At 39.8% G+C, this 18,619-nt stretch overlaps 1 protein-coding gene across 3 annotated transcripts in view; it reads right to left on the bottom strand.

Moving 5' to 3' along the window:
• Positions 1 to 18,619, bottom strand: part of dnm3a (dynamin 3a) — a 183,375-nt gene that overhangs the window by 143,208 nt on the left and 21,548 nt on the right. For 2 of the 3 annotated variants that reach the window (XM_080195910.1, XM_080195908.1), the window contains exons 2-3: positions 8,317 to 8,390; positions 6,452 to 6,601 (exon numbers count right to left, since the gene is read on the bottom strand). In XM_080195910.1, coding sequence (XP_080052036.1) covers positions 6,452 to 6,601; positions 8,317 to 8,390 — 224 coding nt within the window. The remainder of the gene's footprint in view (positions 1 to 6,451; positions 6,602 to 8,316; positions 8,391 to 18,619) is intronic. The other variant, XM_080195909.1, reaches the window with a different exon arrangement.

The raw sequence follows: 18,619 nt of genomic DNA, 5'->3' as shown, positions 1-18,619 counted from the left end.
ATCTGAGAAAAATTTTAAGTAAATGCTCTGCAGCATGAATTGATTTTGCTTGTGTATCTGTTTAAAACAATATAAATAGCAATGTGAGTGAGCATGGTACATTATTATCATGCACCTTTACAGTTTGTTCCATTCTTTTTCCTTCTTGATGATAATATTAAGTATTCTAAGCAGAGGACATTAAAGTGAAAATGCATGAAAATCCATTTACGTACATAATCTTGGAAACAGTAAACTCCTTTTCTGTATTAGTTGTCAAAGATTGATTTCTGAACAGTTCTAATCTACTATTAGGAACTTAAGAACAAGAGTAAGCTATTCAACCCCATAAGGCTGAATTAAATCGTGGCTGATTTGGAGTTCAACTCCTTTAGTCCATCTTTGCATTATGTATTACAAATATCCCAACATTCATAGCATCACAGCACTGACATATTGCTAGTTTACAATTTTCTGGAAGAACATTTTGAATTGCGCCCACATAATTTATATTCCATTTTTTGAATCTGGGAACACAACTCTGAAGGAAGGTTTTGTCACAGCTCAAAATTAACCATTAAAAATGCTTGATGTCATTTTTAAATGAAAGGGACGGCATGGGGGCACAGTGGTTAGCACTGCTGCCTCACAGCGCCAGGGACCCGGGTTTTATTCCCAGCTTGGATGAAGTCTGCACATTCTCCCCGTGTCTGCGTGGGTTTCCTCTGGGCGCTCCGGTTTCCTCCAAGTGCTCTGGTTTCCTCCCACAGTCTGAAAGATGTGCTGATTAAGTGGATTGGCCATGCTAAATTGCCCCTTAGCGTCAGGGGGGCTAGCTAGGATAAATGCATGGGGCTATGGAGATAGGGCCTGGATGGGTTTGTGGTCGGTGCAGACTCGATGGACTAAATGGCCTCTTTCTACACTGTATGGATTCTACGATTCTATGAGAGTGTGGCTTTTGCCACCTAAAATGGAGATGCCATTCACTTTTCTCATCTAAATTAAGTAACTGAATGTTTTACACCACTGATTCCAACTGCAAGCCACTCTGCTCCTGCTGCTTACTTCCTCACATACATCCTGATCTGGACATTTAGTCCAATTCTTAGTTAAGAGTGACTCATGTTGCACACCAATGTTGCCACAAACACTGGTACCTGGTGTCCCAGATTTGTGTTAGTGACACAAGTTTTCCAATCCTTCTTCCAACATTTACTCAACACAAGTTTTAACTTCATTAAAAAGTAAATATTCTATCCACCATGGTTAGAGCATTAAGGATTCATTTTCTTTTTTAAAATTTAATTTTAACTCATGTCAGGGGACTAAGCCTAAGACCTCGATATACTTTCCTAACATATAGAGATATCCTCATGGCTAGTTTCTAAAAGTTTAAAAACTGGACAAAGGCCTTTTCAAATGACCATAAATTTCTCTCTGTTACCGTTGACCAAAAAAGCTATCTGACAGTTTCACAGAAACTTCCACCTCTGAAACAGCACGATGGTCAAACAGAACCGTACAAAGGCCATTCATGTTTTGCATACAAGGCTTGGCCAACCAGGACATATTCATCTGGCAGGGCAAAGGCTCTGCAATCTTTCTTTCAAGTCATTCAGACATTTAGCTATCACAGGAGGCCAAACAAAGTGATGCGCACACTTTGTCAAACTCAATGGGGAGAGGTGAGAGTCATGTGACATGAACTTCTAGCTGTTGGAATCAGTTATATTGCCTCGCTGTACTAAAAACACTGTCTTCCATCTTGCCATCTGCAAACAGCCCTCAGAAAAGGGGCTCTGCTCAAACTGAATATCTGGCCTCATCTACACTACCTCGACCAGAACTCCTGTACCATTGCCTATAAGACTGATTCATTTCTGAGTGCCTATCTCCTTGAGTGAAGTCAATTCTACTAGAAAAGTAATTATACAATATTGGTTTTCATCCTGTTGACCTCTGTGAAGGAATATTTCATTGGACTTTGATTCTCGACTCTGGGCTCGCAGGAATTGATAACTATGTGATTTTTGCACTGGAAAGCTTTCATTTCTCGGTTCTCTATTTTACTGTACGAGTTCGAAGCGGGCAAAGTTGCTGCCCTCCTCCCACATTTGAGTTTGTGCAAATAAACCAAGCGTTTGAGTTCATCCCATCTGGAGTTTGCTGTGGGGTTATTAATAGAAGATTGAATCGCACCAAAATTGAGGGATTGGAAAATATGCTAATGCTTATAAAATCAAAAACACCTTGCTATTTATGATGGTGGCAAAAGGAGAAATCAGGGCTGTTTAAATTAGTCCCCCCATCCTGCTGTCTGTAACAATAGCTTTGAATTAAAATGGGAAGTGTCCTTCCTCACTACACTTCAAAACAGAGGACGACAGATTGTCTATTGAAAAGTGGCAAATGTCCGATATCAGAAATGAATTATGGTGAAAGTACTCTGATGAGTAAAAAGAATGGTGTATTTAAAACATTGACACAGATGATTATATACTCTGATTATTTAGCCACTCTGAAAATTCATTTTTATGCAGTAAGGAGTAAAACCAACTCTGGGAAGAAGTATATTAAAGAAATTGCAAATTCAAATATTAGCACCTTACCTCCCAAGTATAACACTGAAGTATCTCAATTTGCCGAAACAGTCTTGATTACCACAGCATGTAAAAAAAATGCTGAAAAGTGTGTACAGTAAATTCTCACTTAAAGTTACACTTTCCCATTAAAACTAATGTAAAAGCTGCTAAGGTTCTGTAGGACATTCCTCAGCAGGAAAAAAAAATTAAAACATTATACCCTAAAATACTTTACATTGCTAAATTCCTGAATCAACAAATGAAATATCTTTCAAAATAAATTCAAACATATAATGTAAACCTGGTAACTTTCTACTTACAAAAGCTCCCATTCGCTGCCTATCCTGTTTCCTGAACATCCCACTGGCCACACATCCCACTCTCTGACCCTGACACTGTCTGGTTTGGGGCCTCTCCCATTAATAACTCATCCTCTTGTTGTTGACCATCTGACTCGCAGCTTCATCCGCTCCTTCTCACCTTCTCACAAATCTTTCCTCTCGCCGAACCTCCAGCTCTCCCACTTACCGGTTCCCTTTCTGAAACCTTGCTGTCAGCTTCGACATTCAAAGCTGCTCCTCCTGTGTCTCAGCTGTCTAGAAACTCTCACTCAAGTTGAGGCTTCAAGAAAGGGAAGTAACGAGTGGAAACACTGGGAAAAACATAGAATATAACAGCTCCAGCTTGGCACTTCTGCACCACCGGGACCTGCACTTTCACAACCCCAGGGCTCCAGTTTCAGGTCAGATCTGGAATTTGAAGGGGAACGCAGGTTCAGGAAAGGAAACTGCAAGGTGGAGAGTTGGGGAGCAGGAGGTTCAGCAAGAGGGTGATTCAGGGAGTGACAGAGACCACAAACTTATGTGTTGGCAATGAGAGGGTGGTGCAGAGAGCAGGTGAGGCTGCTCCAAAATGGTGCCAATTGGTTCATATAGCTCTACATCAGATTGGCAAGAAACAACTTTAAAATAAAATTGATTCCATACAAGAATCGACCTGAAATTTAAGCAAAACAATGTTAAGCGGTGATTTACCTTATTAACTCCTTGAAGGTGGATTCCAATCCTATTGATTGCGCTATTTCGTATTTTCTTGTGCCATTTTTCTTCCTTGTATTATTTCCCCAATAGCTGTGACCAAGTAATTTCAGTCCGTGTGCATTAGTATTACGGGAGAAGGGGCAGTAGGCCATAGTGGGCATCCTACATATTTTACTTGGGATTAATTGTCGTATCTAGGTACGCAATCTCACACATGGCTGTGACTAAAGGTTCAGTTCATAAAATAACCAAGTCTGTTATTGGAAATGGCTGTTCAACTGAAACAGTGTTGGGGGAGAAACTAAACCACGACAACAGCCTGACATCAAACACTGAAGCAGGACTACAATTTAAACTCAAATAAAACAAATAATTGAGACCACAACAGGAACTTTAAGGATCTGCGTACATGTTAAAGCAATGTATAAGCAAAGTATTTCACAGCACAGAAGGAAATCCTTTGGCCCACCAAACATATATCACTCTCTGAAAGACTTATTCTCTTAATTTGCCCTGTCCTCTCTGGTAATCTTTAAATTTTACTGTTATATTGAGCTAATTCTCTTTATAAATCTATTACAGATTCTGCTTCCATCAGTATGATGCGATGTGGATTGTACCAGCAACTCTTTGTATACAAGTAAGGGGCCTCAACCTTTCTCTTTTCTTGATGCTCTGAAATCAATGTCTTGAACTGGTGGCACATGAACCAGTGCTTGCCCCCTATTTACTTTATTAAAGCCTTCCAGAGTTCAGAACACCTCTACTAGATCTACTGAAAGCCTCCTTCCTCTTTAAGGAGATTCATGTCTCCTATGACATGCACCTAGTGAGCAGAGCCTGCACAGGTGAGCACAAGCCCCCAGTGGGGAAGAGGGTAATGCCCATACCATGGCACTGCCTTCAAGTGCCAGGAGGCAGCTGGTGTGGCTGGGGGAGTTCTCTCTGTGGGGGTGGTGAGTCTGTACCTTTAATGAGTCCAATCCCGTCAGTGTGACATTGTAGGACCTACTCTTTAACTTAGTTTTCTTTACTAAGGGCTGAGAAATATAGCAGAGGAAATCACCCTTGGGATTGGTGGCTTCCACCCCGTTTTTCAAGCCTGCTCGGACAGCCTGCAAAAAACCCAGAAAATTCTGCCCCTTATCCAAGTATGTTTGTACTGTGCCCCTAGTTTATAAAACTTCAGATTCCGTTTGCTTTTTTACAACTTCAAAAGATTAGTGTAGCTGAAGTCCCAAGTCACATTGCTTCTTCATTCCCTTTAAAGTGTTACCAACTAATGTACATTTCCACTCAATTCTGTTCAACATGCATCGTCTCTGCATTTTACTTCACCTGAAACCCATGTGCCCAAAGTCTGTGTCATTGCCCTCTTCAGACATGCTCCCTATCTTTCTGGTGCCTGCAAATTTGAACATTCTACTACCAAAACTCAAATCTAAATTGTATTTTGAGAGGAATAATTGCAAAACAATCTTTATTTGTCTTATGGCACTCCAAAAGATATTCAACATCCAATTGTCAATGGTAAACATTTTGCCTATTATAGCGATACTGTGTCTTATGACACAAATACATTTCATGTTTCTTGTGAAGGGAATATTTTAAACTTGAGCTCTGATGACAATGTCAATTTGTCTGCAGCAGGAAGCCTAATTCTGGGAATATAGAGTAACTGATCCTGGTTATTGGGGTGGTTGTTTTAATCTGAGCTAACGCAGTTTAGTTTACTATTCAGGTTGTCGCCTAGGGTTTCAGAATCTAGTTTAATCAGGTTGATTGACAAGAGAGATTCATGTGAATGGGCAGAACGAAGCTTATAGAAAAAATAGCAATAGTTGCCTGCTTGGGTCCATCAGAAGCAAGGAACATTATTCTCTCTCTCACTCTGGATAAAGCAGTTTGGGACCTGCTAGAAAATAGGTACCTCTCTCCAGAAGTGCTCTGGTGGCTGGAGGACTAGCAGCTTGTTACCAGCACATAAGCTTGTTTGTTGTTTCTTAACTGGTTTTAAAGAGTTTCTGAATACTGCTTAAAGTGCAACTGATAGAGATAGGCTGACAGTTAAGAATTATATCATGTTTAAGTACTTCAATACAGTTATGCTCATTCTTTTTGTTATAATTAAACTGTATTGTTAAATAAGATTTGTTTTGATAAAAGCTTTCTAATGGGTCAACAGAATCACACCTGGATGAAACACCTTATGCTCATACGAATGCCAAAATTCTGAACTGGTCCCTAACACTACACTACTCCAATACTGTGCTATCAGAGCTCCTCAGAGGCAATATGGAGCCTAACAATTGTTTGCCCAAAGCTCTGTATCAGTGATCTATGTCCTTCACCCAAGGTATACATGTAATATGCATTTAGAAAGATCTTGCTTGTGAGCTGCGTGTCTATTGAGCCCTATTAGTTTCGCATGCATTGAGTCGTGTTTTGTCTAGGTTTGCCAACCCAAACTTTCCATTTCTTTCTACAGTTCTTCAATAGCCACCAACTGTGTGGTGCTTTAAAGTTGAATAATTCAGTTATTATTCCAGCAACTTTTTAACCAACATCCCTTCAGGTGATACAAATAGCACTAACCCTTCCTGAATCTTTGATGGACAATTTCAGATGCAGATACAGCCTCTGTTTCCAATGAGTTCTAAAACAATCTTGTTCTTTTATAAAAACCAGAACAAACTAATCACACCAGTTAAGTTTTTTTTATGTACCACATCGCTTGCAAACGGCAAGGTCTCTTTCACGATTAGCATTAAGTGTCATACACAATCAGTATACATCCATCATTCAACACAAGAAAGCAAAGTTCTGTTCTGTCTTGTTTTTACACACCATTTGGAGAATAAATTCTCAGGTTGATGGGTATTGATGAAATTCCTTTGTTTGTTCCTGTTACTCTGTCCGTTTCTACTTCAATCTCATGACGCATTTCTTCAAAATCAATAAATTTCTTTCCTTTACAATGTAGGAATTCAGCATACTCTAGAACAAAGGAAAAAAAGATGACTTAACAAAATTAAAGACAATTTTGGGAGTGCTTAGATTTTTTATACATATAGGTTACTTTTTGAATTGTTTCTCAAGTTAATAAGAAAATAATCCTACTATTTTAATAATAAAACTTGTTTTGACAGAACTCCCAATCACCTGTTAGTTGCCACAGAACTGGCCAACATATTGGAAAATACCAAGTCTTAGATGAGAATTAAGATAATTTAGAGCAGTTAATGTAATGTCAATTAACTCCTTGAAAAAACGAGACAATTGAGGAACGACATTGTAGACTAAAGAATCAAGTCTCAGGACATGATCAATATTTCCAAGGAACTTGATGGTTCCTTTGTTGCTGTGGTCAAGGAATAACATCTGAGAAAAGCAACTAGTTAGGGTTGACAAACAAAGACTTGGAGATGGGATGGATTAGATCACACTTGACTGAGTTCAGTCAAATAGTCTGCTGCCATGTCTGTGATGAACTGTATTTGAGCAAGAAGCCAGTCTTTGTGGCCGCAACAGAATTGTAACAGTGAGTGAGAGTTTGAATGAAAGTAGGAAATTGGAGGATGAAACTAACTAAACCTACGGAGATCACTAAAATTGAGCACAATTGCTGAAAAAAGCTGCTCACATCATATAGCAGTGATAACATTGGAAAAAATTACAAATCAATTCAACCAAAGAATATTCTTAATATCCTACAGGGAGAGAAAATAACATGGTTCCATGCAAAATCTGTCATAAGAATAGGCATTCCAAAGATTTACTTGTCTGGGTTAGCTACTTAATACAAGAATTTAAGGTGTCCCTACTCTTCTTCCAGTTGATGTTTCAAACTTTAACAATCACCAAAAGCTTGGGAAGAGTCTGCAGAAATAGCAAGCCACTTTTGTCTCGTCTTAGATTTCAAATTACTGCTTTAACTCAGTTACAAGACAGCTTCAGTCAAAATTATGCCCCAGCCTTAGTCAATACTAGCAGAACAAGTCATCTGTCTCCCAAATTTGGACAATGAAGAACTAAGCCATACACAGACAGGTACTGTATAAATTGCTCAGCTATGTGTTGAACTGTAGCTGCTAAATATTCACAAGCAGGAAGCAACTGTGGTCAGTGATATTTGAGCAACTGAAGCTATTCAAGCGAACCTGAGTCACAATCTTCAGAAATACAGGTCAGACCAGTTCACTCACATAATTGGAAACACAACAATAAATGAATACTACAAAAGTAAATGTTAACTACAGAGGAATAGCTTAGTGATTTTAATTGTCTGGTTTGAACTCTATTGTAAAATGTTATATGTATCTGTTAAATAGTTGTATGTTTATCATTTTAGAATAAATTCACAAAGTGTAAATCAAGATCGGATGTTATCATGCACTTCTGCTCTTTGAAGATGGATATAATTTCCAATGGCAGTGCATGACATTTAATGGCAAGGTTTTCTTTTTGTTTCTGGGCTCATTTCCAGAGACATGTCTTGATATTAGAGCCAGTAAAGATATTCAAGATCATTTACCTACAAAATAACTTAAAGAATCAAAGCATCCGGAGCTAATATTCCTCACCTTGATGAATGCAATGGGAGCCAAAAATCCTATTCTTAAATCTGAGTCACACAGACATATCAGGGTATTTTTGACAAATAATTATGAACTTCACAACCTATAAAAGTAATATTCACTACAATACAGTACCTGTGTTAGAATTAGCCAGCTGTAATACCAGAGGCCGTCTGGTTACAATGCCTGATCCCCGAGGAAGGAAATCTCTATTGGAGGAAAAGGGGCAAAGTAAAATTAAGGACTTGTTTTCATTAAGCACAACTGTCTTGGCTTGAATAAAGATTTGTGACAACTTTTATGACAGCCAGTACATTTGTTTTGCATCTGCAGCACATGGACCATATTTTTCAGAATTCAGAACTGTAAGGCAGAGATCTACAACAATAGTCACAAAGGTTACAATGCAAGATCTGGTGAAATAAAATCTCAATGTCCCAACATTTAATATGCTATTGTAATTTTTGCCAAATTAAACTCAGACAGTTTAAGGAAACATAATATGTTTTCAAATGTAACATGAAATAATTAATCATCAGGGAAAACTCCAGTATGATTCCCCACTTTCATCTACCAACAAACCCACACAAGCAGAATGGGACATTTCTACCTGAAGTGTTTTGAAACAACCTTTTTAAATAGCTGGGAAAATGAATCTATGGGTAGCAGTAATCAATAAGTTTACATGATAAAATTGTGCAGATATAGAGCTATCTACTTATCTCCTCTACCATCTCATATTCATTTACCTCAGAGACTGTTAGGAATGCCAATAATGACAGGCTGTGCTTGGCAGTCACGACTTCTTCCAACTTCCGCAAGAGTCCAGATAACAATTTTTAAAGTTGTTGAAAATTACAAAACCTAAACTGTTAAATTCACAAGAAGGACAACTATAATTGTAGTAAGCAAATTTGATGCTACTTTTGTAAAGTCATCATATTGTTACAACACAAAAGGAAGCAGTTCGGCCCATTTGATCCTGTGCTAGCTATCTTCAAAAACAATTTAGTTAGTCCCACACCCCAACCATGAAGATTTTTTTTTCCCCTTCAAATGCTTAACAAACTACCTTTTGAGAAATACGATTGATACTGCCTCTCCCACATTCCAGGGCATAATCACTCAATGGGCATTATTATCATTTTCATGTAACCTTTGGTCCAATAATTTTAAATTTGTGTCCTCTATATTTTCCAATGTCAATGATAAACTCTTAGAATTAGAACTTTACGTAAATTTTCTCAACGCAAATTATTTTTGCCAAATTTCATAGGGAATTTGAGGAAACCAGTGATATGGTAAAGGGAATGCAATGAAGGTAAAGCAGGTATGCAAAATGAAAGAAAACAGGGAGGTCAGGACATTCCAAAGCATTTTCCAGACAATGAATGACTTTTGAACTGCGCTGCTTTGTTGGCAAATACAGCAGCGAATTTGAGCATAGCAGCAACTTATGAACATCAAATAAGATCAATGCCCAGTATTGTAGACGGGGAGGATGTTAATTTAAACTGCACATTCTTTCACCTCACCATCCATCCTTAAACAGAAAGGTGTTTTTGATTTGCCTCCCTTTTACAAGCGATGGTATATTTCCCAATCTCAATAATTTAAAAAAATGAAAGAATCAATTCTGTGATGGATTGGGGGTGGGGGGGGAGTGGAGGAAAGAAAAATATTGTAACTAGCCTGCCTACTCAACATTCTATCAGTATTAGTATCACTAGCTGTTTGTATTTTGTATCAATAACTTGGAGTCAGAAACTCAATGCAAACTGGCCACATGCAGACAAGCAAATAAGTAAGCATAGTTATTCCGTTGAGGCAGCTCAAAAATGAGTTGGGAAAAACATATGAAACGTATGAACTGGGCATCAAGAACTGGACAGATGGAATTTAATGCAGGTCACTGAATATTGTTAAAGCTGCCAAGGAAGTGACCTCAGAGTCTTAGTAAACTCAACATTTAACCTACACAATACTGTAGAGTAGCAGTCAACAAAGAAGATAGAGTGCTGCCCTATGGCATGCTCAAATTGTATGCCATCTTGGCCTGATTATACCACAAGCACTGTATCTAGTCAGGCCACTGGAATACTGGAGGGTGGTGAAAGCAACTGAGAGACCAGCTACGAGGCTAAACGCACCTTTTGGAGGTTTGGCTTATGGTAAAGACTAAAGGAATCTTGGGCTATGAACAACACAGCAAAGGTAATCCTAGAAAATAACCGCAAGCTAAATTTCAAAAATAAAATGAAAAGGGACAAATTTAAGTTAGTGGAGATCAAATTTGGAACTAGTATTAGTCAGTTGTTTTTCACAAAAAGTGACTGATGCATAGAATGGACTATGCTTACTTATTTGCTTGTCTGCATGTGGCCAGTTTGCATTGAGTTTCTGACTCCAAGTTATTGATATAAAATACAAACAGCCAGTGATACTAATACTGATAGAATGTTGAGTAGGCAGGCTAGTTACAATATTTTTCTTTCCTCCACTCCCCCCCTACCCCCAATCCATCACAGAATTGATTCTTACATTTTTTTAAATTATTGAGATTGGGAAATATACCATCGCTTATAAAAGGGAGGCAAATCAAAAACACCTTTCTGTTTAAGGATGGATGGTGAGGTGAAAGAATGTGCAGTTTAAATTAACATCCTCCCCGTCTATAATACTGGGCATTGATCTTATTTGATGTTCATAAGTTGCTGCTATGCTCAAATTCGCTGCTGTATTTGCCAACAAAGCAGCGCAGTTCAAAAGTCATTCATTGTCTGGAAAGTGCTTTGGAATGTCCTGACCTCCCTGTTTTCTTTCATTTTGCATACCTGCTTTACCTTCATTGCATTCCCTTTACCATATCACTGGTTTCCTCAAATTCCCTATGAAATTTGGCAAAAATAATTTGCGTTGAGAAAATTTACGTAAAGTTCTAATTCTAAGAGTTTATCATTGACATTGGAAAATATAGAGGACACAAGTAGGGACAAATAGTGGACTTCTGAATAGGGAAACTCAGGCAATTCCCTGGAATCATTTAATTAATATACGGATGTTTCACATGGATGAGTGAGGGTGATGTCTGCAAGGTCAAAATGAACTTCTTTATCTGCAGTTGTAAGCTCATGTCTATGATCTAACAGTTGAAATATAACATTGGGCATCTGGATAATCTGGCAAGGAAACAGAACACCTGACAGAAGTGAGCTTGTCCAACTCCCAGCATAACTTGGAACATTACCCAAAACAGCTGCTTTAAGGTTACATAACAACATCAATAGTATTTGATTACCACCACATTGTAAAGTTAACCTTAAAAAGTTTGCAAGTAAGTGATTTATTATTTAAGTTGGTCATTTAGAATACACCACAATCAGAACAAATCAATGACTTTAATATGTTCAACATATTCAGCAAAGTTAAAAAAAATCATAATATTGGAAACTCCTGCATCTAACATATAACATGCAGCTCCTATAAACAAGGGACTGGTGGGCAAAAAGTAATGAGACACGCTTTAGAAATATAAAGTATTCATACAGTATGATGCTTCTGTGTTTTGAATAAATATATTCCAGAAAAAGACTTTTCTTTAAATGGAGTAATTATCATTCTTCAACAAGTTTGTCCTCTGTAGGAAAATTCAGCAAACTAAATACTGGAAAACTTCAGTTGGCTGAAGATTTTTTTGTTCACAACCATTTACCTTGCATGTGTGCTGCCCTCATGTGGCAATCTTTACTTCTTTCAAACAATGTGGGGGGAAGATTCTCCCATCCCACTGTGCTAATTTTTTAACACAGTGGGCCGGGAGAATCTTGCAGTAGGCGATGCACGGGATTCATGCACACGTTCCTGCCATGATAGTATCTCCCAGCATCAGATTTCCGGTGGCACCTGCTCCATGCTGAAAATTGGCGGGGAGACGTGGAAATGATTTAAGTAATCATTTCCATATAATTTAAATGAGATTAGCGGGCCCTAGATTGAAGTCTCAAGGCCTGCTAGCCTCTCCCTTCCCACCAGAATGCTTCACTCCAGTGGGGATTACACTAGCTCCCCACTTTCAGGAAATCCCCACTGGAGAGGCTGAAATCAGTGTGCTGTGCGGGCCTCTGTACATGCGCCAGTCTGTCAATGTCGAGATCAGCTCATGTGCAGTAGCCCTGCACTGACAGCCTCACCAGCCTTGCAAGCGCACCCCCTGCTTCTGCAACACTGGCTCCCCCCCCACCCCCATGGCCCGTTCGCTGGCCCCATCCGAGCATTCCTGGCCCGCCACAATCTCTGGCCTGCCATGATCTCCAGTCCCAACCGACTCCCCCCCTCCACCCCCCGCAGTGCCGACCCCTCCCAGTAGGTTAACCCAATTCCTCCCCCTACCTCCCCACCAACCCACTCTGATTGCTGGTTCCTCTACTTCAATGACGGACCCCTATGCAGAATGGCAGCAGGGCGCCCCGCCCCCTTGGCACTGCCCCATGCTCGATGTCAAGGTGCCCCACAGTATTGTTCAAGAAGGAATGCCAAGAGTTTCTTAGATTATGTTATTTTCCCTCCCATACCTAGCCTAAGGTCCTGCTTGTAAAAAACAAGCTGTTTCTTTTAATTTACAAAACTCAACACTTATTGAAAGCTTTCCTAGAAAAATGTGCAGTTGTAGACGGTATTGCATGGTTGTTTATCTTCAAGCCATAGCTGCACTCCAGCTTTGAGATTCTCCTGTATTAGTTGTATTAATGGTTAACCATACCAAGTTTTGCCCTGAAAATGTGACCAGCAGGAATGAACACTTAAAAGAAACTCACAAAAAGGAAGTAGTTACAATCCAATAAACATGCTCACATCAGGTTCCTCTTCAGGACAATCAAATTCCTCTTCATGTTACAATTGTTAAAGTTTATTTAATTATAGGTACCACAATCTCCCTCCCTTTGTACCAAACAACCCTAATTATTTTATGTAACTTTCTCCTCCAATTTTCAGTTCTTAGAAAATTAAAGTTGTATTTTTCCAGTTTTTTTCCACCAATGCTGATTTACATATTCTGTATAATCCAAAACCTTTCTAAATTTCTGTAGATATGCATTGTGATTTTTGACTTTAAATATAATCAAATTAGCAGTTTATTGAAGTTTATTCATTGTGGCTGTCCCAGATTAATCACTTATTAAGGTGAATGTCGTGTTCTCCTACACTTCTCATTGAAACCCAAGGTCAGTCTCCTAACCTGAGGATAATGGTAGATTAAGCAATTTGCTGGGCCATGATGTTACCAATTGTGGTTGAATACAGTTCTGCTGCACTGATGGTTCACAGCACCAGATGGATGCCCACTTTTGAACTGCTGAATTTGTTCTGAATCTATTTCAATTACCACAGTGGTACTGCCACACAACTTGGAATTTGAGCGCTGTGAGAAGACGAGTTTATTTCCATAAGGACAATGGCAATTGGCATTGGCAACAAGTGGAATGATGAGGACAAAGTCAAATTGGTTTGTTCTTCTTTTGCCTAGTTTGGCAGATATGTTCCTCCGGACTTGGTTAGCAATGGTGCTACTGAGCCACTCTTAGTGATGGACATTCAAGTTCTCCACCCAGAATACAATATGTACACAGATAAAAACAAGGTAAATGAACGAAAATACTCAGTGGATGGCTACATGTGTGAAGACAGAAACAATTAATATTTCAGATCGATGCCAAATTACATGATGTTGCTTCTCCTAAATATAGACAAACATCATGCTCCAATACAAGCTTGGCTACCCAAAACAAACCTGTGACAAAAAACTGACGTGACTTTCGATTTGGAGCATGAAAAATACAATGGAGTCTGAGGACACCTCGAGCTACATAATGACCTGATCGAATATTAACATCTAAATACACTGATCTTATGAACTACAGATTTCCCCTGGCTCCCTTCCATCTCTCCAACATATCACAGTTAGTACAAAAGGAGCTGCTATACATTTCTCTTCTGTCCATCAAGTGGACAGCCTGATGGCAATATCAAAATGAGGTCCCGCTGAAGCTGGTATTGTAACAGTCATAAGACTTTTATTGTTGCAGAAAGTAGCAGACTGACACAAGTTAAACAGATTCACTATTTTGAACTGAGTTAGATTTTCAGCCTATTTGTATGCATTTACAGCTATTAAATTTGCATAACAAAATGTTGTTGTTGGGTGCTATTCGGATTGGCGGTTGGTGACTAGTGGAGTGCCCCGGGGTCGGTGCTGGGGCCTCAGCTATTTACCATTTATGTAGATGATCTGGAGGAGGGAACCGAGTGTATGGTGTCGAAATTTGCTGATGACACCAAGATTGGTGGAATGGCAAATTGCGCGGAGGGTGTGGAGAGTCTGCAGAAGGATCTAGATAGGCTGGGCGAATGGGCCAGGAAATGGCAAATGGAATTTAATGTTGGCAAGTGCGAGGTGGTCCACTTTGGTAGGAATAATGGTAGGAAGGGCTATTACTTACGTGGCGAAAAACTGCAGCAGGCGACAGTGCAGAGGGACCTCGGGGTCCTTGTGCATGAGTCGCAAAAACCCAGCCTGCAGGTGCAGCAGGTGGTCAGGAAGGCGAATGGGATGCTGGCCTTCATAGCGAGGGGGATTGAATATAAAAGTAGGGAGGTCTTGCTGAGGCTGCATAGGGCATTGGTGAGGCCGTAGCTGGAGTACTGTGTGCAGTTTTGGTCGCCGTACTTACGCAAGGATATTTTGGCCTTGGAGGGAGTGCAGAGGAGGTTTACTCGGCTGATACCGGAGTTGAGGGGGTTGAGCTATGAGGAGAGGCTGAATAAACTAGGCTTGTACTCGTTAGAGTTTAGAAGAATGAGGGGAGATCTCATTGAGACATATAAGATGATGAATGGGATGGATAGGATAGAGGTGGAGAGACTCTTCCTGCTCAGAAAGGACAGTAGGACTAGGGGGCACAGCCTCAAGATAAACGGGGGGTGGTTTAGAACGGAGTTGAGGAGGAACTTCTTCACTCAAAGGGTGGTGAATCTCTGGAATTCTCTGCCCGTTGAGGTGGTGGAGGCTGCCTCGCTAAATATTTTTAAGACGCGGGTTGATGGGTTTTTGATAAGCAAGGGGATTAAGGGTTATGGGGAGAGGGCGGGAATGTGGAACTGAGCCACGACGGATAAGCCATGATCTTATTGAATGGCGGGGCAGGCTCGAAGGCCTACTCCTGCTCCTATTTCTTATGTTCTTATGTTGTTTTAAAAACTCCAAAACAAATGTTTCAAAAGTTGACATTTTGCACAGTGATAAGATTACAAGCAATCCAGAAATGGGTACCACAATCTCCATCCCTTTATACCAAACAACCCTAATTATTTTACGTAACTTTCTCCTCCAATTTTCAGTTCTCAGAAAATTAAAGTCGTATTTTTCCAGTGTTTTACTCCACCTATGCTCATTTACATATTCTCCATAATCCAAAACCTTTCTAAATTTCTGTAGATATGCATTGTAATTTTTGACTTTAAATATAATCAAATTAGCAGTTTATTGAAGTTTATTCATGGTGGCTGTCCCAGATTAATCACTTATTAAGGTGACACTTTCTCCTCAGCTGTACCATACCTATAAGTTGAGTTCATAGAATCCTAACAGGAGGAGGCCATTCAGCACTGCACTGACCACAATCCCACCCAGGCCCAATTCCAGTAACACCACATATTTACCCTGCTAATTCCCCTGATACTTGAGTCAATTTAGCAGCCAACGCACCTAACCCGCACAACTTTGGACAGTGGACGGAAACTGGAGTACCCGGAGGAAGCCCAAGCAGACACAGGGAGAATGTGCAAACTTCACACAGACAGTGACCTGAGGCTGGAATTGAACTCAGGTCCCTGGCGCTGGAAGGCAACAGTGCTAATCACTGTGCCACCATGTCGCCCATACTATACTGTCATGATATAACTTCCACAGCACCAGTATCATCCCTGCCCCCATCCACACAATTTCCACATCAAGGCAAGATTAGATAAAAAAATCTTGAGTATAAATTTAGGTCAAAACTCTGGAAGATTCCTCTCCGGCTCCCTAAAAGCAATCAAACAAGTTGTAAGGGACCAACATAGATATACCTTGATACGTACTTACTATTCTAATCGGTTATGTTGGCAATGCTCAGGAACTTGTCCGGCTCTGTTGTGAACGTTTAGTGAATCCATGTTCTTGGCACCTACCAGAAAGTTATTCCAGATATTGATAACCCTGCACCAAGTACCCACATTTAACCAGCTTGATCCTTAGATAACTCACACTTAAGCCCCCTATTCCTCCCTAAATTATCTAGCCTGAACAGGATATCCATGTGGATGAAGTCCAACCTTTCTATTACTTTAAAGACTTCTATGCTTATCCAGTGTAAGAAGTTCCAGCAGTCCAAGCCTAAATCTGTTTGCTATATTTCTGGAGTTCAAGTCCTTCAAGGAACACTACTTTTTCAGGTACACTTTATGTTTGCCTTTCAAATGCCACTGTTATAGCTAATGCAGCCCTACAACAACAACAGCCTTGCACTAATACAGTGCCTTAAATACTTTAACTCATGAAGGTTCACAGGAGCAATTATCAAACAAGATGTGGCACCAAGCCACCTGAAGAAGCATTAGGACAAGTAATCAAAAGTTTGGCCAAAGATGAAAATTTTAAAGGGCGTCTTAAAGGCGAGCCAGAGGTCAAGAGGCAGAGAGGTTTAGGGAAGGACTCCAGAATTTAGAGTCAAGGCAGCTGAAAACACAGCTGCCAAAAGTGTAACAAAATAATTGGGCATCTGCAAGAAGGCAGAACTGGACAAGCAAAGATCTTGGAGAATGTTGGCTTGAGGGTAGTATAGAGATAGATAAGGTCATGGAAGGATTTGAAATCAACCATGCAAATTTTAAAATAGAGGTACCACTAGGTCAGAAGCCAATAACATTGCTGAGGTCTGAATAATGAATAATGGAATGACTCATTACCTTACATGTTAATAGAAAGTATCCTGGCTAATGATTATTAAGTGGAAAACATTTGGATTATATTCCTTTTGAGGCTCGCAGGTTTTACAGTCACATTTAAAAATCACACTTCACTATGTTCCTATGCAAAATGCTGTTATAACAGTATCCACATTTCTCTGCATTACATGTTCCACCTTAAGATGGTGCTGTGGTTGAGCTTTTCAACGTTAGGAACGTAATATTTTGCAAGCGTCTGTTGAGAAATGAAATTTTGCAACTACAGGTAGCCATCATTCCTTTTTTTCAACAACAAAAAAATTGACTTCTTTAAAGTTAAAAATTCAGAACCTCTTCACTTGGTTAAAAAAAATGTACATTTGGGTTCATTAAAAGTAGTAAGATCTGCAGTTTCTAAAATGTAAGAATATCTAATATTTTTAAAAATCAGGACCTCCTTAGCTACTGAAATGCTGGATCCACCACCCTCTTTGAAGATAGTTTCTCCTGAGATGCTTTACTTACCTCTTCACTCCCATCGGGACATTTTTATCCCCTCCTTTCTTCCATGTTTTTTCCATACCTGCCAACCTCACAAAAGAGGAGGAACTACTTCTCGCAGAGGGGGTGAATCTTGGAGCTCACAGCCCCATAGCACAATGGAGTCTGAATCATTAAATGGTTTCAAGGAGATAAATATATTTCTGATAAAAATACAGGTTAAAGGGGATATGGGGAATTGAGGAAGAGATCAGCCATGATCTGACTGAATGGCGGAATGGACTTAAAGGACGGAACTGCCTATTTCTGCTCCAAATTCCTATGTTCCCTTCTCTCCCTGACTCCACCTGACACACATTTCTACACCGTTGCCCCTTTTCCACCTTCACCCTTGGCCCTCCTCACTATCAATTATTCCCCCATACAGGAATTAGATCCGCACACAGAACATGGTCTTAACAACCAGTGCACCATACCACACCACTTACCTGCAAGCAAGACAGAAAGATGGCAATCACTGATACTGGCAACTGGGAGATATTTGCTCACGACCCTGATTTCTGGAGGCTGACGGAAGAGCATTAGAAGAGGCGATCAAAAGTGACAGCTCAGCTAGCCAAGAAGAGAGCCCACTGAAAACAGAAGCTTATGGATCCTGCACCTTCTTAGCTTACTGTCTTTCTCTGCAGAAAATTTATCAGAGACTGCATTGTCAGAGAAGAGCTCCAGAGACACACCAACCGATACTTAACAGAGGTGATCGCAACAGCACAAATCATCATTTTAGAAGACAGAAGGCTGCCATCGTAACACAAAAAATTTAACATTAAAACAAAAATTGAATGTTAAAAAACACAATTATTCCTATCTGCGGGCATTATTTCCAGGGAGAGCTATATTGATCAGAAAACATCGATTTTCCTTATGTATGGTGTGTTCTCTTAGAATTAAAGAA

This window comes from Carcharhinus amblyrhynchos, chromosome 9 (genome assembly GCF_965287045.1).
Source record: "Carcharhinus amblyrhynchos chromosome 9, sCarAmb.v2.hapA, whole genome shotgun sequence".
Lineage (NCBI taxonomy): Eukaryota > Metazoa > Chordata > Chondrichthyes > Carcharhiniformes > Carcharhinidae > Carcharhinus > Carcharhinus amblyrhynchos.
This window is presented reverse-complemented; position numbering and strand designations above follow the sequence as displayed.